The sequence below is a fragment of the Frankliniella occidentalis genome, unplaced genomic scaffold (assembly GCF_000697945.3).
Source record: "Frankliniella occidentalis isolate FOCC.00 unplaced genomic scaffold, Focc_3.1 Scaffold58, whole genome shotgun sequence".
Taxonomy (NCBI): domain Eukaryota; kingdom Metazoa; phylum Arthropoda; class Insecta; order Thysanoptera; family Thripidae; genus Frankliniella; species Frankliniella occidentalis.
The window spans coordinates 1,114,322-1,135,669 of NW_026267188.1; the positions used below are offsets into that span (position 1 = coordinate 1,114,322).

The 21,348-nt window shown below is 41.5% G+C and overlaps 3 protein-coding genes across 6 annotated transcripts in view; 2 read left to right on the forward strand and 1 right to left on the reverse strand.

Annotated features, from left to right (window-relative positions):
- The first annotated feature begins 137 nt into the window (after positions 1 to 137).
- On the forward strand, positions 138 to 11,371 carry LOC113214067 (early endosome antigen 1-like). Of its 4 annotated transcripts, XM_052267765.1 has the most exons (19): positions 154 to 367; positions 769 to 848; positions 947 to 999; positions 1,093 to 1,353; positions 1,428 to 1,519; positions 1,610 to 1,748; positions 1,832 to 2,040; positions 2,124 to 2,207; positions 2,338 to 2,583; positions 2,679 to 2,984; positions 3,081 to 3,320; positions 3,407 to 5,647; positions 5,738 to 7,560; positions 7,643 to 7,797; positions 7,896 to 8,110; positions 8,205 to 8,249; positions 10,494 to 10,556; positions 10,817 to 10,993; positions 11,076 to 11,371. In XM_052267765.1, the coding sequence occupies exons 1-19, from the start codon at positions 332 to 334 to the stop codon at positions 11,184 to 11,186; spliced, it is 6,576 nt and encodes a 2,191-aa protein (XP_052123725.1). In that variant the 5' UTR covers positions 154 to 331; the 3' UTR covers positions 11,187 to 11,371. The 4 variants fall into 4 exon arrangements, with proteins under 4 accessions (XP_052123724.1, XP_052123725.1, XP_026289112.1 ...); XM_052267764.1 differs by having other exon boundaries at positions 138 to 367; positions 3,407 to 7,560; positions 7,646 to 7,797; XM_026433327.2 differs by having other exon boundaries at positions 156 to 367; positions 3,407 to 7,560.
- An 80-nt stretch (positions 11,372 to 11,451) lies between these two features.
- Positions 11,452 to 13,263, reverse strand: LOC113214069 (cyclin-Q). Its single transcript, XM_026433330.2, has 8 exons — positions 13,164 to 13,263; positions 12,981 to 13,075; positions 12,640 to 12,762; positions 12,450 to 12,547; positions 12,118 to 12,336; positions 11,946 to 12,041; positions 11,731 to 11,865; positions 11,452 to 11,655 (listed from the first exon to the last, which is right to left on the reverse strand). The coding sequence occupies exons 2-8, from the start codon at positions 12,991 to 12,993 to the stop codon at positions 11,563 to 11,565; spliced, it is 777 nt and encodes a 258-aa protein (XP_026289115.1). The 5' UTR covers positions 12,994 to 13,075; positions 13,164 to 13,263; the 3' UTR covers positions 11,452 to 11,562.
- A 34-nt stretch (positions 13,264 to 13,297) lies between these two features.
- LOC113214068 (zinc-regulated GTPase metalloprotein activator 1) overlaps positions 13,298 to 21,348 on the forward strand; it is a 19,193-nt gene continuing 11,142 nt past the window's right edge. Inside the window, exons 1-11 of the mRNA XM_026433329.2 lie at positions 13,298 to 13,613; positions 13,734 to 13,830; positions 13,932 to 14,023; positions 14,106 to 14,165; positions 14,246 to 14,283; positions 14,367 to 14,425; positions 14,515 to 14,601; positions 14,768 to 14,812; positions 14,909 to 14,965; positions 15,047 to 15,104; positions 15,177 to 15,311. Coding sequence (XP_026289114.1) covers positions 13,448 to 13,613; positions 13,734 to 13,830; positions 13,932 to 14,023; positions 14,106 to 14,165; positions 14,246 to 14,283; positions 14,367 to 14,425; positions 14,515 to 14,601; positions 14,768 to 14,812; positions 14,909 to 14,965; positions 15,047 to 15,104; positions 15,177 to 15,311 — 894 coding nt within the window. The 5' untranslated portion in view covers positions 13,298 to 13,447. The remainder of the gene's footprint in view (positions 13,614 to 13,733; positions 13,831 to 13,931; positions 14,024 to 14,105; positions 14,166 to 14,245; positions 14,284 to 14,366; positions 14,426 to 14,514; positions 14,602 to 14,767; positions 14,813 to 14,908; positions 14,966 to 15,046; positions 15,105 to 15,176; positions 15,312 to 21,348) is intronic.

A 21,348-nucleotide genomic window follows, 5' to 3' on the forward strand; every position in this document is an offset into this window, starting at 1 on the left:
CTCTGCTTCCCCCCGTTTCCTCCCTTCCTCCCTCACCTCTTCAAAAACCAACTGCACCAGTAAAAATTGCATTTACCCAGTCCTCAATTCACCCCCTGCAACTGAAAGCAGAGTATCACACTAAACTTCAATACTTTGTTTTGTGAGTTAAATAATAAGAGCTTCTGGTTTTTGCACCAGTCACTCATAATTATATCCTGATTTGGGGTGCGAGTGTTGGCAACCGTGAGTAAGCCGTAAGAGGTCGTTTCGGTTTGAATTTGTTTGGAATTGTCGGTTACGGCATGTGCAACTTCACGGTCGACGTACAAATTTTAAGTGTTTAACAGCAATGGTAAAGGAATGGCATCGCCTCATTCTGAAATGGGTAAGTTCCTTGTCTGCTTGTACGCAATGCTGGTGCATTTAGTTCTAAATTTTGGCGGTTGCCAGAGCGGTAAACAAGCTCCTGGAGAGCTTGACAACAGCTATTTTAACTCATTTAAGCTGTTATCCCACTGACATTTTCCCCTCTTTGTACGTGGAACCAGCTGAAAAATATTCCATGCTTCATAATTGCTCGCAAGACTCTCAAAAAGTTGTCCCCGTTTTGCGATATCATCAATTTAATTTTCAACAAACACTAACCTCTTGCTTTTGTTAATCGCTTATATATGTGCTCTGCCTGTCTTGCAGACTTGTACACACATCTAACTGCACTTTATAGTGTCCTATTGTACACTGAAAGATATAACTATTTATGCTTTCAATTTTTCTTATCTTTTACAGCTCAACTGCTTTGGGGTAGGTTCAGTCAAAAATATTCAGGACATCAAGGATTTGAACTTTGTGGCTGCTTTGACTTCACAGTAAGTTCTTACATCATCTGATAGTGTTTAATTAATGATGTCTGAAACCAACATCCTGATTTTTTTTCTTATCCACTCACCTCTGTGAATTTTTGCAGCTCCTTCCAAACAGATGAAGATTCCTTCTCACAATTGTTGTCGTATTTGCAAAGTGTGTAACGGGTTATTTCCACTTCTTTTTTCACTATTTGAAATCCTGTGTGTGTTTTTTTTATTGCTTCCTACAATGTTTGCTTTCTTTTAGGTCTATATCCTCAATATGATGAGAAGCTTGCTGACCCCACAGACACATGCTGGGACATGGAGGAAGAATTATTTCTTCTTTCTTCCCTTCTACTCCTACATGCATCTATCTATCAACCTTGTAAAACTCTCCAACAAAATGCAGCTAAAAATTTAGATGAAAATGATCAACAGTTACTGGTATCTTTCCTGGAAAAGGTCATGGATTACGGAAAACAGCTGAAGCGAAGTGAACTATTGTTGTGCACTCCTTCTGGTCAAGGTAGATCAATGATTTATTTTTTTGTTTAATTATCTTTGTTTCTTTCAAATTTTAATTCTTGTTTCCTCTGACAGTACGGACATCTTTCAGTTCCAATTCAACACCAAAGTCTCCTGTGTCTAATACCCTTAAGAGAACTAGTGGTGGTCTGGCAGATTTTCTTTCAGTATGACATTTTTTCTATGACTATAACTATGAAGGGATGCTACTAAGTTAATTTTGACTTAATATTTCGTATTGTCATTTTTACTTTCAGTCTCCTGTAGTCAAACGGAAATCTGGACTTTTTAGAGATCGCATAAGTTCATTGCAGATTGACCTGGAACAGGAACAAGCAGAAAAAATAGAGTTGCAACAAAAGGTTGAGCATCAAGATAGTCAGATCGTTGAATTAGGTTTGTGGCTGTGAATTTATATGCTACTTTAATCATAAATGTATTTTATTCTTTGAAAGTGGAACTTTTATTACAATTTTCAGTGAGGAAGCTAAAGGAAAAATCAAATGAACTAGAATCTCTCCAGGAGAGTTTCAAAAATGCTGAGGTCGCTCTTAGTGAAGAGACTGGAGATCAGAGGGCTGAAAGGCGTAAACTGCAACAACAACTAAATGACTCAGAAAGTTACGTGAAGCAATTGGAGGAGGAAATAGGAATATTGCGGACTTCTCAAGAGGATGTTACTCATAAGGTGACAGGTCCTCAGGTCATGACCAATCATATTCTAACATATCTGAAATTCTTACACTTTTTCTCCTTTGTAATTCTTTTCAGCTGTCAATGACTGAGAAAATGTATTCAGAAATGGAAGCCATTTTATCTTCTACCAGAGAAGAAATTTGTGAACTGAAAGAGCAGGTGAGTCGCCTTTGATCCCTGTTAGTCTCTATGCATTAAAAGTAACTTCAGAAAGTGTTAATCAAAAGGTTGTTAATGTCTTCAATCTCTTTGATGATTAAAATATTCTATCCTATTCTCTCTGTACCAGCTACAAAAAGAAAGAGATGAGAATATAGAGCTCACTCACCAGTGTTCGAAGTTTGAAAGAGACCTTAATCAAGTGCACCTATCAAAGATGCTTTCACCACAAAGACAAGTTCTTGACAGCCCTGTCCGTACACCCGCAGGCTCACCAGCTCCGGAGAGTCTGGGCTTTATTGTGGAAAGACAAATGATTCAGAAAGAAAATGAAAATGAAGAACTGCATAGCACTTTGAAAGAAACAGAAAAAGAGGTATGTCTGTAATTGTAAATTAGTGTCTATTTGGCATCCTGTTTGAATATAGTGCAATTTCTAAAAGAAATAATCAATTAAAATGTTAATTACAGCTGAAAAGATTGAAAGAAGAATATCAGGTGCTGGAGGAGAAAGCATCAAATGAAAATGAATGTGCTTCTCGTGCCCAGAAAAAACTTGAATGCAAGGTGGAAATGCTTGAGAAAAATTTAAATTCAATGAGTCAAGAACTCTCTCTGTGTAAGCAGGCAAAGGATGACATAAATTCTGCTCTGTTGGAAGTCACCAAGGAGAAAGATGAACTCAGCATTCAGCTGGAAGATTTGAAAACTGCCAAAGTGAATCTAATGTCTGAGCAGAAAGAACTTAAGGACTCTAAATATGGTCTTGAAGTGAAGGTGTGAAAAAGATGCTTCTGACTGTAGTTAGCCCTTTTAAATGAAAATGTTAGCTTTAGGAAAGTCAATAATAGTCTTCTGTTTTGTTTCATTTAGGTTGCACAGATGAATGCCAAACTGGTTATAGCTGCTGAGCGGGAAAATGAATTAGCTGATTTAGCCAAGAAGCGAGCCTCTGACTTGGATTCTATGACTCATAAGTTTTATGACATGGAAGTAAACTGGAAAAAATCACAGAAAGAACAGAAGATGATTGAACAACAGCTTAATGACGCCATGAAAAAGATAACTGATGCCAAAACTCTGAAGCTTGAGAAAAATGATCTAGAAGATCAGGTCAGTAGGATTTGAAACTTTTTATGTAATGTACTATTCCTACTTCTTGTACCCTGTCTTTTTCAATGATCAATTTGTGCTTGCAGGTAACTGCTCTGAAACAATCTCATGAAAACTTAGAGAAGCAGTATGAATATTCTTGTTCAACCAAGAAGACTCTTGAAGATAAACTTCAGACTTTGCTAGATGATAAAAAGTCAATAGAACTGCAACTCAAAGACATGAGTCGAAAGAGAGGTGATCTTACTGCAGCCCTTGAACAAGTTACTCATGAAAAGGATTCAATAGCATCTGAAAAGATTGCTCTTCTTCAAGAAAAAGTACGATGGGAGTTGGAATTTGAAGAAACCACTAAGCGTTTGGAAGAGACCAAATCACTTGTTCTGAAGGAAGAAACAGAAAAGAGAGAGATTCAAGACAAGTTAGCTGAAGCCCTAGCTGCCAATGACAGGTTGACATCACACCTCTCCATATCAACTCAACAAGAAAATGACTTGAGTAATCACCTGGCAGAAATTTCCAAGCAGAAGAAAGCTGTTGACATCCAATTGGCTGCAATTTCCAAAGAAAAGATGAAGGTTGAAGATGCTCTGCAAGAATGTTCTTCTCAACTTGTTAAGACTCAACAAGACCATGAAAATTTGATTCAAGAATTAAATGAAAAGTCTGGAGAGCTGGAAATATTGAAGGTAGATTTTTCAAAGCTCTCTAGAAGCAAAAATGACCTTGAGTCAGTTCTGGCAAATGAGAAAGCTGAAAATGATAAATTGTTGTACAATTTTAATGAAGTCAACCGAAAGTTAGAATTAGCGCAAGAAGAAATATCCAAAGTGAAAGATGAACTTTTGAGTTTGCTTAAGCAGTGTGAAGAAAAATCTTCTACCATTTCTGACCTCCAAGCCGAAAAGGCTGATATAGAAGATGACCTATGCCATTATGTTAGCAGCCTTAATTCTACCACTCAAGAAAATGTCTGCATAAAAAGTGAGCTTACTTCTCTAAAGACTGAAAAGGACCAGCTACTTGTAAAATACGAGTCTGTCAGCCATGAAAAGAAAGATCTAGAGAACAAATTTGATGAAGCAGTAAAAGCTTTGGCAACCTCTAATAGTGAGAGAGAATCTTTGCTCGTTAATTTCACAGCTGTTTCAAAGGAGAAAGACGAAAATTCCAATGAGTTAATCAATCTCAAGAATGCTTTTGCCCTTGTTCAATCAGAACTTAATGACCTGAGAAACATTAACTCCCGTCAGCAGAACGAGTTGACAGAAAAGTCATCACACATCGAACACCTTCTCCAAGATATGGAAAAATTAAAGGAAGACTTTACAGTCAGAAACAAAGACTTGCAAAATGATTGTGATGAGAAGTACCAACAGCTAAGTTTGTTGAGAGAAGACTTAACAGAGTTGCAGACTTGCTGTGACATTTTACAAACTGAAAAGAAAAAGTTATCAGAAGAGACAGCAATCCTGAGAAATAAGAATGTTGCTCTTGAAGAGGAAGTTGCAAAGCATATTAGTGAGATAGAGGCTTTATCTGATAAGATTGACAAAACTTTAGAAGAACTTAAAAAAGCAGAAAGTGATAAAGCAGAAGCACTTGAACATTTAAAAGAAACTGAAAATGACCATAACATTTCCTTGGGAAATATTGACAAATTAAGAAGAGAGAACGAAACAGTGCTGGAGCAACTTAAACAGGCAGTGACTGAAAGAGAAGAGGCTATGGAGCAACTTAGAAGCATAAATAGTGCCAAAATGGAAGCAATTGTGCAACTTGGAAAAGCAGAAGCTGACAAGGAAACGGCTTTACAACAGCTTCTAAGTGCAGAAAATGCCAAAAAAGAGGCATTGGAGCTAGTGAAGAGAGTTGAAGTTGACCGAGAAGAAGCTTTGAAGCAACTCAATGAAACAGAAGGTGAAAAACAAGAGGCATTGAAACATTGCAACAAAGCAGAAGCTGATAAGAAAGAGGCACTGGTGTGGGTGGAATCAGTTGAAACTGAGAAGAAGGCCTTATTGTCTTGCCTTGAGGCTGAAAAGAAGCTGAAAGAAAGCTTACTCTGCACTTTAGAGGAAAAAGACAAACTTCTTAAGGAATTGCAAGCTAATGGTTCTACAAAAGAGAAACTTCTTTCAGATTACACTGAAAAAATGTTGCTATTGGAACAAGAAAAAGAAAAGCTTTCAAAAGAACTGGAGTTAGTTTTATCCGAAAAAGATAATCTTGCTGCTAACATCAATCAAGATGTTGCCCAACAGATAGAAGCTCTTACGAATGAAGTTGAAAGAGCTGCCTCTGAAAAAAAATTGTTGGAAAAGGAGGTAAGTGACTACTCAAACACACTTAGAAACACTGAGGGTATAGTTGAATCTCTCAAAGAACGTATCAGTGTAAATGCTCAAACCATACAGGAACTTGAAGCAAAGGTGGTTGTTTCTACGGAGGCAGAAAGGAGACTTCAAAGCTTGTGTGAAATGAAAGAGAGTGCCTTACAGCAATCTAAGAAAAGTGAAGACATGATACAGAAACTCCAAGTTACGTCTCAGCAATTAAAAGACAAGCTAGAAAAGGCAGGGAAAGAAAATGAAGCACTTCTAGGCCAAATGTATGAGTTGCAGGGATCCATTGATGTGAAGGAAGAATTGCTCTCTGAAACACAAGCTTGTGTTGAAAAGTTAAGGGTGGAGAGAGACTATTTTAGAGATTTGGTCACTGTGAAAGAGCAAATAATCAATTGCCAAAAAGCAACAGCATCATCCCTGGAAAGACAGTCAAGTGATGAGCTGGATGTTGCAATGAAACTATTGGAAGGAGAGTTGCATTCTTCCCAGTCCACTTCAGAAATGATGGCCCAAGAATTACGTAAAGTTCAAAAAACTTTTGAAGATGAGAAGATAAAATTGAAAGAAGCTTTAGCTGAAGCTCAGTCTACAGCTGAGAGTTATCAGAAGCAAGCTGTTGAGTTGAAGCAGCAGTTAAAAGCGCCTCACACTGGAGGGAAAATAGCTGAGGCACAACAAGAAGAAAGTCAGTGGCAATTGGATCGTATGAAACATCATTTAGAATTCCAATTTGACACAATGATGAACCAAAAACTGGATGTAGAAGACCACCTCAGTATATTGCAAGGGATTATCAAAGAAGCGAGCTGCATGTGCGATAATGTCTTTGCTGTGCTCCCTCCCAACTGTGATGCTGTTCATGAAGTTACTGTCATGAGAAAAGAAGTTGAAATGAAATTACGAACTGTTGATAAGAAGTATGCTGAAAGTTTATGTGGCATCATCTCTCTGGCTAATGAAATCTTTAAATTCAGTAAGAAGCAAACTGAACTGACTTTGAATGAAGATCAAGTAAATTCTTCCCTGTTAGCTGAACGGGATAGTATTGAAGCTAAGATTTCAAAGTCATGTGAGGGTATGTCATCTTTGGCTTGTGATGTTAGGTCTGTTATCAATAGCTGCAAGTTCTTGATAGAAAGATGTGAAAGCTATCTTAAAGCTCAAACTCGTGAATCCTTGAAGATAAAGACGTCATTTGGTAAGGATACCGTTGATGATGGTTCCACTGAAAATTCATCTCAAAATGATAATTCTGGACCTTTCAAACAATCTTCAGCTGAATCAATCAAAGCATGTAGGCTGACAGCTGAGTCCCAAGTGAAATCGAATTGGTTTGGCGACACTTCTAGCATTGAAGAGGGCTATCACCTCCTTGAAAGTTCTCACTCAGAACTTGAAAAACAAATAATCGACCTGCGCAGTCAACTAAAGGAGCTTCAGATGACTGTCACTCAAGACTCTAATAACGATGAACTTTTGAAGCTGAAGACAGAAATAAGTGATCTAAGGCTCCGTCCAACTCATGAACAACTTGAAGAAAAGCTGAAAGAGCTTCATGTGCAGTATTCAAACAAACTTGAAAACATGAAACTAAAAATGAAACAAATTGTCAAAGATGAAGTTAATAAAGTTGAAGAAGAAAAACAAAAATCAGAAAAAGATATTGTTGCCAAACATAACAAAAGAATTACTGAATTTGAAGAGCATGTGCAACAACTGAGTGCACAACTGTGGAAGTTGGGTGAAAAGTTGTTGCAAGAGCAACAAGATCACAAAAATGCCAAAGAACGTTTGGAGGCTTTGAAGGAGCGTCAGCGTCAATACTTAATGTCAAAGCAGCGCACCCAATCTCTGGACCGATTGGATATGATGTTACAAGGAAGTAAACAAATGTGAGTAGACATATTTTAGTCTTTGTGTTCTCTTTATTTTGTACAGTAAGGTAATATCTGAATATTATTGTTTCTTTTATAGCAGCAGCTCGACCTCGCAGCTTAAAAGACGCTGCAACAGTCAAGTTACCCAGGGGGGGCTTGCTTCTGCCAAAGTACATCCTGTGAGTGACATCTCCCCTGAAGTAGATGGGAATACCTCAAGAAGGTCAACAATGATGGCTCCTGCATCCATGGGTTTGTATATTATACATATTAATGTCTTTACCTTTAAATTGCACATATTTGTTTCAAAGTATGTTCATAAAATATTTACCATAATAACTTTCCTTAAGGTTTGGCCTTTCCCGAAGAAGATGAAGATGGCGAAGTATTCAACAATGATTACCTAGCCGAGTTAAAGGAAGGAAAGTGCAGAGTTCCTCTTGATGGTAGCCGATTAAGTGAACTTCAGTACAGAAATTCCTTGTGCCCCCCTCACTTGAAAAGTTCCTATCCTGCAGAAACTCAGTTTCAAGATCCTCAATTGTGCAAAGATGAAGACATTAAGGTTACTAACATTCAATCAATTTGCATTTTTTTCCTTAAAAAAAACAGGACATCAAAATGTTATTTAATTTTTTTTCTAATTTTCTCTCTTACAGGGTGCAGAGGGGAGACTAAGACGACAAGGAAAAGACAAGCAGACAGTAAGTAAATAACCTAGATAGCCTCCTACTTTAGTTTATTGGCATGGTCATGGGCATAGTTGTGTGTTTTTCCTGCACATCTCACCTTTGCATCTTCCACATCGAACTTTATGTCATTTTCAGAGGGCATTTCTCAATTGGCCAAAGCAGACTGTACAAGAGCAGAAACGCATGCTTCTGCAATTACGTCATGTTTTAGTGAGACCAAAACCAGCTCGTCGATCAATTATTCGACAAAGGAACTGTTGGTCAGAAATTCGGGAACTTACTCACCCCACTCAATTACACATAAGAACCATGTTAAAGCATCATACGTTAGTTAACAAACCAGATGCTGAGCAAACTTCTTGCCCCCCTCCTAGATTGCACTGTTCGTATGAAAATAAGGAACATTGCTCTAATGCTCTGCCCCTAGTCAACAAAACGTTTTTCCCACCTCACAACAATCATCAAGTTGTCCAAAAAATCAGCTTGGGTTCCTCAATGAGATCGTACAAACTAGTTCATCAAAGTTCAACCTTGAACTGCAAACTGAAATTTGAAGCAAAGCCATCTAAACCTTTATCAACTTGCTGTCATAGAAAAAAGCTGAAATGCAACATTCATAAACCTGTTAAGCTCAAAACCCCCAGAAGGATTGATGTTCAGTCAAAAAAGCCAAATCATTTGAAACATAGGGTGTTGGATGAAAAGATGAGGAAGCCAGTTCCCTACTGCAAGAGCCAAACTGTCACAGATCATATGAACTTGAAGTCTCCAAAAAACAGATATGTGAAGTCTCCATATTCAGTTTACTCATCTGTTTCAACTCCAAAGCTGCTGACTAATAAGCCCAGAAGTCTCCTGAGATTGGAACAAACTCCTGCATATCAGAACCCCCCTAGAATATTTCTCCGGGGAAAATACTCCCTACCAAGTCAGAGGTATTGTCAAACTGTGAGGCCTGGAAGAAAGATCACTACAAGAAGTGCCAAGGTTTTGACAGAAAAGGATTGTAATTCACGGGGTACTGTAAAATCTCCTCGCAACATTGTTGTTGCCAAACGGTCCCCTTTGATCCCTTATACCAAATCTTGTAGACACACACCCTATGACAAGCCAAAATCAAGAAAAGTTGTTGCTAACCCAATCAGTTGCAGGAGAAGTGAAAAGGCCTCAAAGAATTCTGAGGTACAAACATCAAAGGGTAGTGATTCATATCGCATTAAGTTGATAAAAAGCCCGCTTTTAAAATTGGGCAATGAACCTACCAAGCTACAAAGCCCAGGCTCAAGCCAAAGGTCAAGACGGACCAGTAGTACTTGTGATATTCACCATCACGCTTTGCCCAATTCAGTATGGGAGAAAAGAAACAAAATTCCTGAGGTCCAGAAGTGCTTGGAGAGGATAGCTGCTAAGCTTCAACGACTACCAATAAATGGTCATGGCCCAGGAAGTGTGATGGCTGAGAGACTTGCATGTGACGGGAGATTGCTTGCCCGACAAGTAAAGTGGAATCAATCATTTGGTTCAAAATTGCTTAAACCTCCAGCACAAGAAACTAGACTAACTGAAGCCCAAGAATCAAAAATGGCACATGGCTATGATCTCTGTTCCAGCCATGAAACTGGTTCAAAGCTGATAAGTCACAACAGTTTTCATCAGTTCAACATCAAATCTTGTGACAATGACTTTGACTTGCTACAATCACTGAACCAGACTGCTCTCCCAAATAATCAAACCCAGAGTGATTCTCTGTCACCTCAAGTTGGGCAAACTCTGGAACTCAAAGGCAATCTTGTTGATAGAGTGCTGTCCCGTTTTGGAAAAACAGAAGGTACTGGAAAATTATGTGAGCTTGCCCACACTCTCCTGCCAAAAGTGGAAATTCCTATTTGCTGACACCTGCTTTGGTTTAAACATTGAGGGACAACTTCTGCTGAGAATATTACACAAACTTGAAGGTACTAATACTATTGAAATAAGCAACTTTCTCCTAAAAGCTTAAGAAACCCCAATTACAAAATTTAAATTACTCTTAGCACCCCTTTTATCTTCGCACCTTTAGAAACAATTATCAACCGGTACATTACCAGTGCCAAGTTGTTTAGTGTGGTGGAAGGTTGTGTTCTTTTGTTTGGGGAATAGCAGGGCAAAACCTTCTTTGTTGCACACTTTTAGAAAAGATCTACTGTAGCACCTACCAGCACATTATTTGGGTTGTAAATATTGTATTTAGACATAAATGCATGGTTTACTTTGCAGACTTCTTATAAAAGACCTGGTCCTCCCACTCCTAGTAAGAAAGCTGGCAGACTTTCACTTCAGGTGAGTACTTCATTTGTGTGTATACCTCTTTTCCCTTTAGCTTAATGTTTTGGTCTAGTAGTGCTAGCTAGATGGTAAATTTTGAATCTGTAAGTTTGTAGCTTATGTGAATGGTAAGCTGAGTTCTTGATATTGCAGTCGTAAAAATATCTTGTATCTAAATTACTCTAAGGTTTGTTATTGTAGGAACATCAAACATTTGTGTCCATTAAATATAAAATTGTAATGACAGCTTGTTTTCTTTTTCTATTCTTTTATAGGGAAAAGAAGATTTGACACCGCGGGTAGCTGCACTTCGTGAGCACAATGAGTCAATGTCATCGCAGGGTACAGGAATGTTGCGCGTTGCTAAAACCACTCCAAGCAGGTTGAGGGCCCTGTTTACTAGTAGCAAGGTTGCTAACGCTGCTACTTTGCCAGTCACCAAGAAAGAAGAGGTATTGTAACACTGTCTTTAAAATAGTTTTGTTTGTGTGTCTTTTGAGTATGAGTCTAATATTAAAATTATCTGAATTTTAGATTTCTACTCCTGCAACACCTACTTCAAAGCGTCTCAGCATCTTTAGAAAGCGGTTTGGTAGCAACAAAGAGAATCAGAATGCATCTAGTGGGTATGCATCATTCCACTGAAAAGGCAACCAGTACTTGTTTCAGTATTCTGTCTTGACGAATTCCTTGTGTTAGTACCTAGCCCATTGTGATTTGTTGTACAAATTTTTTACTTTTTTATGTACTATGTACACAATGTTTTTATTATCTAACAATTTCCACACAAGTATTATTTTTTATAATGTAATAAATTTGTTAACATCCAATTTGCATAAAGTGCCAAATTTTTAATGAAGTTTGATAGGTCAATAGGTGCTTAACCTTTGAAAATAATGGGACTAGTAAGTGGGTTTTTAATGTTTTAATGATAAATGCATTGGATAATTAAATTGATTCCAGAAATCAGTGATGAATAGTTGATAGATGTGTAGGTAAATCCCATGGGAACTCTAAAAATTCAGGTAGGTACTTCAGTTTCCTTATCATAAACAGCCATTATTTTCTCCATAATTTCCCACATTTTGTCTTTGTTCAAATCCTCTGCAAATACCTGGACAAACATGAAATAGGCATGAGATTTGTGACCAATCTATTTTGATCAAAAGAAACCCAAGCTAATACTTACAGAATACCAGAATGGTCCATCGCATTCATTGGTCAAGGGAACAGTGACTCCATAGCATTGCAGAGCCAGACCAATACATGCCAGAGCCACATGCTGAGGAGAATAGTCTAGCACTGCAGAATCCAAATGGAAATCCTGGAACAATTTCCCCAATTATTATTTGGAGAATGGAAGTAACGCAATTCACTACATATTTGGAGCATTCACTGCCATACCTGCAAGAAGGCAATCGAAGCCTTAGCCAGAGGGATCCGTCTCCATTGATCAGCTTCAAACCAACCTTGCAGGCTTTTCAGGTAGTGAAACATATACTGAAAAAAGTAATGAAAATGCTTAGTATTAATGAACCACATTCTTGTAGTTGGGGTTCTTGATTAGATTACTGACCTTGTGAGGATATTCTGGTGTAACTTCAAACCGCAGCATCCGCATGAGTAAGAGTTCAGCCTGCACTATGGAGTCTCGTAAGTTCCAGTAATCACTATTAAGTTCCAGTGGTGGTGCGTTGCGGTTTAAGGTATTGTGTGACACATTCATGACATCACGGAGTTTCAAAGGATCATCTTTGCTTTTACCCGCTAAATACAATGCAGTTGCTCCAAACAGCTGACAAAGGAAACAATAATAATTATAATTACACATTCTGATACTTGACCTATAATAATTAAAAGAAGAGGAGTGGTTGTGTTTTCATAATTACTTAAAATAATTTTACTCACATAGGGGTCATATAAATTCATATCTGCCTCTCTAAAGAATCTGTGGAACAACACTGCAGCACTAGCAATAGTGAGAGGTTGAGCATTAAGTTTGAGACCTGTAAAGAAAGTTCAAAATTGATAAATTAACATTTAGAGTGTGCTATTTGAGTTATAATTGACAGCATGAAAACATTTATTGGCTACTTACCACATTCGAAAATAAAACGAGCGCCTGTAAAATTGTTAATACGATCCTTGTACTTAACAGGGGGGAATTCTCGACCTTTAGATTGCTGCAACTGCATGACATCAATCACATCCTTCATAGAACCTGGAAGTAACAATTAAAACCATATTAGCTAAGGTGTAACAAAATGGGGCAACAAAGAGAAGAACTAATTTTACGAACTGAGTCAGGAACATCAGGAAACAGAGTAGAATCAAACCACATTACGCGACGCACAACGAGTTGTTTGCAAATCGCATAATAAATCATTATTTTGGAATAGCGCAGTTCGTGACAAGCATTTCAAATGTCTATGTACTTACCCCTAGACAACATCTTGGGTCAGTTGGGTTAGGACGCGACAGTAAACAAGGCAAAGTGTGATCTCCTCGGTCTCGAACGAAACAAATTTAAAAATCTGAAAAGAGCCAAAAATACAAAAGCTGATAATACGGATGGTATAAGACACGCAGAGAATTAAAACAAGGAGCCTACTTTTAACTAACCTTTTAACCGGCTTTTCTTTCCAACTCCAAACGACGCGGATTTCCTGCGCCTTCTAATGTTGGCGTTTGGTTTTATACTCGACTTCAAGCTTCACACTGTGAATAAGAGTATCTGCTTATTCTCACGCTGGCGGTGGATTCTGTCAGTACAACGAAGTGAGGTTGGGGTAGATTCTAATTTTTGCGTTGTCTTCTATTGTAGCACCAATGTCTCACTCCAACGACTAGAAAATTTACATTTCTACTGTTAAATAACTTCCCAACGTTGTGTCTCATACATCAAAATGGATGACGATGACATTCCTCAACTGGTTCCAGCTACATTCCAGTCGGTGCCAGTAACAATCATTACTGGATATCTAGGAGCTGGAAAAACCACACTCCTCAACTACATATTGCATGAACAGAGTGAAAAGAAAATAGCAGTCATTTTAAATGAATTTGGAGAGGGTGAGCTCACAAAACATTGGTGCCCTCTAGTTGCTTTCAAAGCACTATGGGTTTGACTGCCTCAATGCTTTACTAGATATTGCTGTTATTTAACTGAAAATTGTGCTTTGTCTTTTTTAGGAAGTGCACTAGAAAAGAGTATCTCGGTTGGAAATGAAGGAGCGTTGTATGAGGAGTGGCTGGAGCTTCGCAACGGGTGTTTGTGCTGCTCGGTCAAGTAAGTACATTTGTTATGAAGATAACTTTGCATCTTTTGTAACTATCTTTCTGTGCTATTCAACCAAGTGTAGGAAGTAATACAAGACTTGATGTTTCTAGGGATAATGGTGTAAAAGCCATAGAGAACCTGATGACCAAACGGGGAAAATTTGATTACATTTTACTAGAAACGACAGGCTTAGCAGATCCGGGTAAGTAAACGTTATTTCATCTGTATTTACCTGTATTTGTTCAGAAATTTGAAACCTTTTAACATCCATGCTTTGCTTGCAGGGCCTATTGCAACAATTTTCTGGCTCGATAAAGAGTTAGGAAGTGACATATTCTTGGATGGTAAGTGCACTGCACTAGTTTGAAATTATTTGACTCAAAGTATCATATCCCATTCTCTTCACTCTTTCTTTATATTGTAGGAATAATAACTGTAGTTGATGCTAATCACTGTCTAGAGGTATATTTATATTTATTTTCTTTATACATGTAGTGGTTTGGGTCTAATATCTAAGTGTTCATTAATATGGAGTTGTTTCACAGCAAATTGATGACAAAGCAAATACTTTCGATGATGGGGAGCCTTGCAATGCAGCTATTCGGTAATTATTAGAAAATTTAACAAAAGAAGCAAACTGTATCTATTTCTCTTCCACAATTTTTTTATTCTTATGTTGTAAAATTGTTTCAGGCAAGTTTGTTTGGCTGACCTTATTCTTTTAAACAAGACTGACCTAGCTTCAAAAGAAATTGTGCAGAAAACAAAAGATGTCATACAGTAAGTCACATGTACAATATTTCAAAATCAATTAAATCCATTAACACGTTGAGTCCCAGGGGGCGTATCAATCATGTGTTATTGTGACCATACGTGTGGTCACGTGGGACTCAACGTGTTAAATAATGCCTAATAATTTTTTTTATCTTGCTCTCTTTTTCTCTAGTGCGTTGAATGGTGTTGTTGATCTTATTGAGACCCAACACTCCAAGTAAGTCTATCTAGCTAGGAAAGGTTGTTACTCATCATAAAGTTTGTTTAGTTGTTTATACTAATTACTACTGATGTCTGTCTTTAATTCATTCAGGGTGTCACTCGACAGAATATTGGATCTCCGAGCTTACAGTGGGTCTGGGTCCGAGCGGTGAGTTTGTCTTAAAAAGTTGTTCAGTGAAATCCTAAATATGGATCTGGTTTTATCATCTCTCTTCCACTCTATTTGCAGGATCGAGCGACTCTTGGCTTCCTCTCAGGAGTCTCAAAAATTGTCCCATCTCGACAAGGTGTGTATTGTATCTTTCTAACTTGTGTACCACCTCGTCGGCTCTTCTGAAGGGTCTTCTCCCTGTCCGCAGGACGTGTGCAGCGTGACGCTGCCGCTGGCCGCCCCGCTCACCCGCGGCGCCCTGGACTTGTTCCTCCAGCGGCTGCTGTGGGAGCGTCGCCTCCTGGACGACAAGGGCGACACGGCCAGCGTCATCAGGCTCAAGGTGAGTTCAAGGGACCTGCACTCGAAATAAGACAGGGAAATTTTACAAAACTAATCCAACGATTTAAAAAGAAAATTGTCTCAAGCAAATGTCGTGCTTAAAATCCTAACATTTCCTGGGGCCGTTTTTTTAAAAACATTTAGTAGTGCGCCCGTCAGACCAATTTGTGTGGCGGCCTCCTCTCCCCTTCTACCCTTGGCATGTTCGCAAGGGTTCCTTCCCTCCTGTTGCCTCCGCTCAGCTCGGGGGCTTCCTGTCGTCGTACACTATGGCTCGCTCGCCAGGCCCGCCCGGCGGCCCCTCTGCGCAACCCTTGAGGAGAGAAAGGAAGGGAGCTCCATGATGTATCTCTCCTCTCCACTTGTTGCGGGGAGGGGAGGGGCAACAACGGGGCCACATCTGTCGCGGTGCAGCTCCGGGCTCCGGACCTCTTTGGGGGCGTGCAGCACTTACACTCTCACGCCGCGTCTGTAGGCCGTTCGGACCCTCTCCGGCCGGACCTCTGGACTCGGACAAGTGCGCCACTCTTCTGGTTGAGTGATATGTCGCTCTTGCAAAGCGAACATCTATCGAAACATTTTCCGGTTTTGCTGCGAAGCCGTATGGTGTAAGACTCTATATCTTTTTTTTTTGGGGGGGGGGGGGGGTGTCGCGGTGACTTTTGTCACGCGGAAAAAAGTAGGACGCGGGAGAGAGAAAAGGGAAGGGAAAAGGCCCAACTGTGGGCCGCGGGGCGGGGCTGGGCGGGGCGAGGCAGGGGTGTCAACTCGACGGCTAAGCGTAAGCGCCTGGAGAGCTCTTGAGGCGGGGAGGGAAGGGAATGGGAGCAGCCAGGGGCCAGGGGTGCCGTACCCCACCACCCGGACCGGGCCCGCCTTGTTCACATCCGCCCGAGAAATCTGGACGGGAAATCTCAAACCACGTCGACTTTTGGGCGTCGATCAATGATAGCATAAATAAGAGTAATTATTATCAGTGATAGAGGATCCCCTGCCTTCCCTGCGCGCACCTCGACCTGAGTTTCGGTCTCGGGAGCGGACAATCTGTGATTCAGTTATTGCTGTCAAGGAGCCCCCCCCCCTCCCCTTCTCCCCCCATTCAACCCCTCCTCTTGGATTGTCACGCGCCTGATCTAATCTGCCGTCCCCAGGGGTTGGCGTGGCGCGGCATGGCGTGTTGCCCCGGGGAACCATCAGCTGTCTCATTGCGACAGATTGACACTTGTAAACTGTTTCCGCGGACTGCCAGGCCTGGCCAGGCACACCCTGCGTTGCCATTCCCCGCCATTCTCCACGGCCTGCTAGCCGGTCGGTTTGCGCTGCTCTCTGCTCACAATAGATGTGTACTCGCTCGCTCTCTCTTACACAGCAAAGGCGCCCTGCCTCAACTTGGGAAGTTACCACTGTTAGCTCGTTGTTTTCCACACATTTTTGCGCTCAGAATAGTTGTGCGTTTGCTGGGTTTAGCGGAGGCGGGAAGTGGAGGTGAGCAGCAGAGAGCAAAGCGGAGCAAAGTAGTCGAGTTGCAATTAGGCTGCGGCTTCACTAATAATACCGGAGACAGCTTTTTGTAGATGAGCTGGCCTGGTGTCCTCAACCAACAACCCCGTGCTGGTAGGCAGTCCCGCTGTCCACAACCCCGCAGGCGCTGATTAAGGCCCCCCCCCCCCTGCGTCGTCTCTAGAGAGCCGCCTGAAAGTTAGGCAAGTTGTGCCACAAAACAAACCCCTGTATGTAGGCAACCGACAGTGCATCGCCCCCCTGTCAGCCGGACCTCAATCCGCCCCTGCGACCCGATGCAGATAGTCAGATCCGCTGTCTAAAACAACCTTCCTCGAAAGAGCGCGTTTACGATCCACCCACACCCACCGCAAGAAAAGTGCGAAAAGGGTCGCCGCGAGTCCTTCCTCCGCGCAGCAGCGCCCATCCATTAAGCATGCTAAAATGCAAGTTCTTCGCAGCGCGATCGACAGCGACCTCCGCGACGTCGTGCCACGTCGTTTTAAAACGCAACCTCAATGACGCCAATTCGGAGTGACACGTCGCTGCTGTCCCCGCCGCGCTGTCCCGTCCTCTCGCACACGCAGATTGGCCCGCCGCTGGGCGCCGATCTGTTCTCACACAGCTTCTACCTGGCCGGGCGCGCTCCGCAAGCTCAGCACATCGCGCTCGATTGTCTGCCACTTAGTGGCCTCCTCGTCGAGGTCCGCGGGGCCGCGCTCTCAAGCGGTCCCGGCGGGGGGCGCGGGCGCGACCTAGCGGGCCCGGACCAAAACGCACACTGCGAAAAAGAAAATGTGACGTGCGCAGCTTTATAGGCAAGTTACAAAAACAATAAATAAATAAATAAAAAAGTTTTATAATTGCAATTATTGATAACTACGAAACGGACCCATATTTTAACCCTATAAGGCATGAGCCGGTCCAAATTGACCAAAGTTGAATATTCGAGTTCTGCCAACCAAGGGAGTGTCTAAGAAGCATTTTAAGCCCTCGTGGGGTGTTCTAGCATGTACGGTTCAGGATTGCTGAATGTCATTTATAAACGACACCATGCCTTCCGGGTCACTCGACATGATTTCTTATTTTGTTTTTAAAGTGGATGAAAATTTCAGGATTGGTCTGCGTTGGATTAATGATCACATTTCACCAAAAAAATGTCAATATTTAAAAAGACGAGTGGCCGATAAGGCCCTAAAACAGGTGTTTTGGGGTCATTTTTGACGGGTGTTTGTAAAGAGAACGATTTAGACGGCAAATCTTCGAGAAATATGGGGTAAACTCAGCATGGATGTATGCAGAAAAGTGTAAGGAATAAAACTTGTCGAGTAAAAAAATACACTTTTCTCAAAGATAATGCCTCTAAAACCCGCTCAAAGTCGAACGTCATTTTAAAACGACACCATGCCTTCCGGGTCACTCGATCATCGAAAATCAAAAAATGATAACTAATCGACTTTTTTGGTTTCTGATGCTTTAATGATAAGTTCTGAGGCAATATCGAGTGTCCTAGTTCTGAATATAGAGTTTCTTTGTACTCATTTCAATGTTTCAACCTTCGGAACAAAAGGCGCACCTTTGTGCAAGTGGTCATTTTTGAGCGCAATTTTTCTCATGATGCATTCGTCCTACGGTCTTCCGAGGACACGAATTCCTAGTAAGTGTCCCTTAGATACTTTTGAACGTGCATATGTTACTTTAGGGCACAGTTTCTGTGAGTGGAGGCCGGGCCAAAACACCACTTTGAACGACCATTGTCGTTTTAAAACAACATATGTCGTTTTAAAACGACAACGGTATCGTTCAAAGTGTTGCTTTTGTACGGCTTTCACTCACAGAAACTGTGCCCTAAAGTAACATATGCACGCTCAAAAGTATCTCAGGGACACTTACTAGGAGTTCGTGTCCTCGTAAGACCGTATGACGAATGCATCATGAGAAAAATTGCGCTCAGAAATGGCCATTTGCACAAAGGTGCGCTTTTCGCTCCGAAGGTTGAAACATTGAAATAGTACAAATAAACTCTATATTCAGAACTACGACACTCGATACTGCCTCAGTCCTCATCATTAAAGCATCAGAAACCAAAAAAGTCGATTAGTTATCATTTTTTAATTTTTGATGATGTCGAGTGACCCGGAAGGCATGGTGTCGTTTCAAAATGACGTTCGACTTTTTTTTACTGTCAGAGCTGCCAGGTGCACCGGAGCAAAGATTTAAACATCGGATCACGTTCAGCGAACATTTTTCATTAAGTTTTAGTCTAGTAGACGTCTACTTTTACCCTCACCTCATCGGTATGTGAATATCTGTAGGCAAGCGCAACGAAAATCGAAATTTGTCACTTTTAGGACGGTATTGGATCAACTGAGTGGTTCGGACAGGTCCACCGATTGGCTTAAAACTTCGGCAGGAACTTGCACAACATGTTCAGACAATAAGATGGTCTTGGAAATGAAAGATGGCTTCGATAGAGCCAATTTTATCGAACGTATTTTTAAAACGACACCATGCCTTATAGGGTTAATGAAATGAAGTAGTGTCTGGAATAAACGACCCTGACGGGCTCGTTTAAAAACAGTAATGAGAAATGTTGCTTAGGTGGCTAATAAAAACGCCTGGCGTTTCGTAGTTATACTGCACCGCATGCGCGGGTGGGCGTGTTGCCACTGGCAGGCGCGCGGCGGGGCCATATGGGGCGAAACGGTAAAGTATTGGCAAACCGGCCCTATGTTCATGCATATATGTGGAACAGCATAACTATAGTACTCTACACTTGCACTTGAAATCCGGTTTGCGATACTTTTCCTGACTTGTTGCGATAGCTTAACTTTTTGCCTCACCAAAAAAAGAATGTGATAAAAAGTAATAAGGGAGAAAATCATCGCACAAGTAATTCAATGAATTTTTTTTATCAAAAGGAAAGGAAGGAAGGAAGTCGGTTTGTGATTAACTGGGGTCTGATTTTATTTTTTATTTTTTTTATTTGATTCGGTCCGCGAGGTCGGCGAGGAGTATAAAGTCTTACCTGGCCGAGCCGTCGCACCGCTGTGCTCGCTGTGCCTGCTCCGCGCCGTGTCGGCTGCCCTTCTGTCAACATTGACATTCACACAATGCTACACGTATGAGGCTGTCGGGACAATGGCTGATGGACTGGGCCGGGCGTGCGCCAGTGTGTATAAGCAAGCAAATAAATATATAAGCCTGTCTGATCACACCGGACCCGCCGGCCCGGCCTGCGTTAGCCTGCGCGACCCGGCCTCAGCTCTTGCGGTCGCGCTCGCGACGTGTTTTGCCCGAGTAAACTCTATCTTGGCGGATTTATCAAGTTGTCAACACGGCGATGGGAAGAGCGCGAAGGCTTTGATGATGGCCAATCTGGATATAAAATGACGAATACGCGACGTCATTTCTGTTTTTTTTCGCGTCGGGGGTTTCCGACTCGCGAATGAATGGATATACCCACCCCTGTCTCTGCCAGAATGATTCACGTCGAGATCTCTCTGGGATCATCATCGTTTTTGGGTCATTTGTATTCGTACAGAAATCTCTTCATTATTAAGTCATTGGGGGTACTTACTTCATTTCATGGCACTTCATTTTTAAGAAGCCCATAAACGTACCTGTTGGTTGGAAGCTAACATATTTTCTTTCCTCCTGGTGGGGTAACTTTATCACAGCGTATCACGAAAGAAAAGATTGGTTGGAGTTAATAGTTGCCGTAGCGAACCAGTATGTTCGAGTTCGCTGCGGCAACTAACCTTTGTCCCTGACTACTAATTCTTAGGTGTCACCGGGTGTCACAGCGAATTTCTCAACTGTCACCAAATTACCCAATGTATTGACTGACACCGATGAATTCAGTATATCTATGAAAAAGATAAATACACCGGATGTAACTCTGAGTACGCACCCACTGAAAACCGAGCTGAAAACCTTTGAGTGAGGTGTCCTCCTCGAAATGAGTGAGGCAATTTTGCCGATTTTGCCTATCGCTCAATCAGAGCGATGACTATAAGGCTCACCCTATTTGAGTCATGGCACCGAATTCTCACTCTGAAGCAGTAAGATTTCCCTGACCTCACACAATTGCAGTGGGTAACCTCACTCTCATAGGGTGAGGACCGCCCAGGGGGGCCATGGCCCCTGCGGCCGTATTGAGTATGCAATCTCGCAACATCTGCTGCGTATCCACAGTTTCACCCGGTCCATATAACCCACGGAGTTGACCCCCTTTAGGCCGGTGACGTAGTAGTTTGTGTACGAACCCCTTGATAACAACGGATATTCTGCAATTTTCCGTTATTTGAGGCGAATGAATCACCCGTCGCGTCGTTTTCCCACCGCACCACCACATATCATTTGCGCCGGTCAGCTGCCCTGGTGATGGATGGTCATGGGTGCGCCACCCGCACAGCGCAGCGCACCGCGTGACCATCGTGACCACCTAAAGACCCGTCTGCCGAGCTCCGAATCAATATGATGATAAACGGGATCACACCCTTCCTCTCTCCCCGCCTTTACCTCCGCTACCCCCC

Bases quoted from the DNA above. Each gene is read 5' to 3' on its own strand.
- LOC113214067 (XM_026433327.2), top strand. From the start codon at position 332: ATGGTAAAGGAATGGCATCGCCTCATTCTGAAATGG. The intron at 2,584-2,678 runs GTATGTCTGTAA...TGTTAATTACAG, and splicing joins TGAAAGAAACAGAAAAAGAG to CTGAAAAGATTGAAAGAAGA. The intron at 8,250-10,493 runs GTAAGTAAATAA...TTTACTTTGCAG, and splicing joins AAGGAAAAGACAAGCAGACA to ACTTCTTATAAAAGACCTGG.
- LOC113214069 (XM_026433330.2), bottom strand. The intron at 11,866-11,945 runs GTATGGCAGTGA...AAATTGTTCCAG, and splicing joins CTTCGATTGCCTTCTTGCAG to GATTTCCATTTGGATTCTGC. The intron at 11,656-11,730 runs GTAAGTATTAGC...ATGTTTGTCCAG, and splicing joins ATGGACCATTCTGGTATTCT to GTATTTGCAGAGGATTTGAA.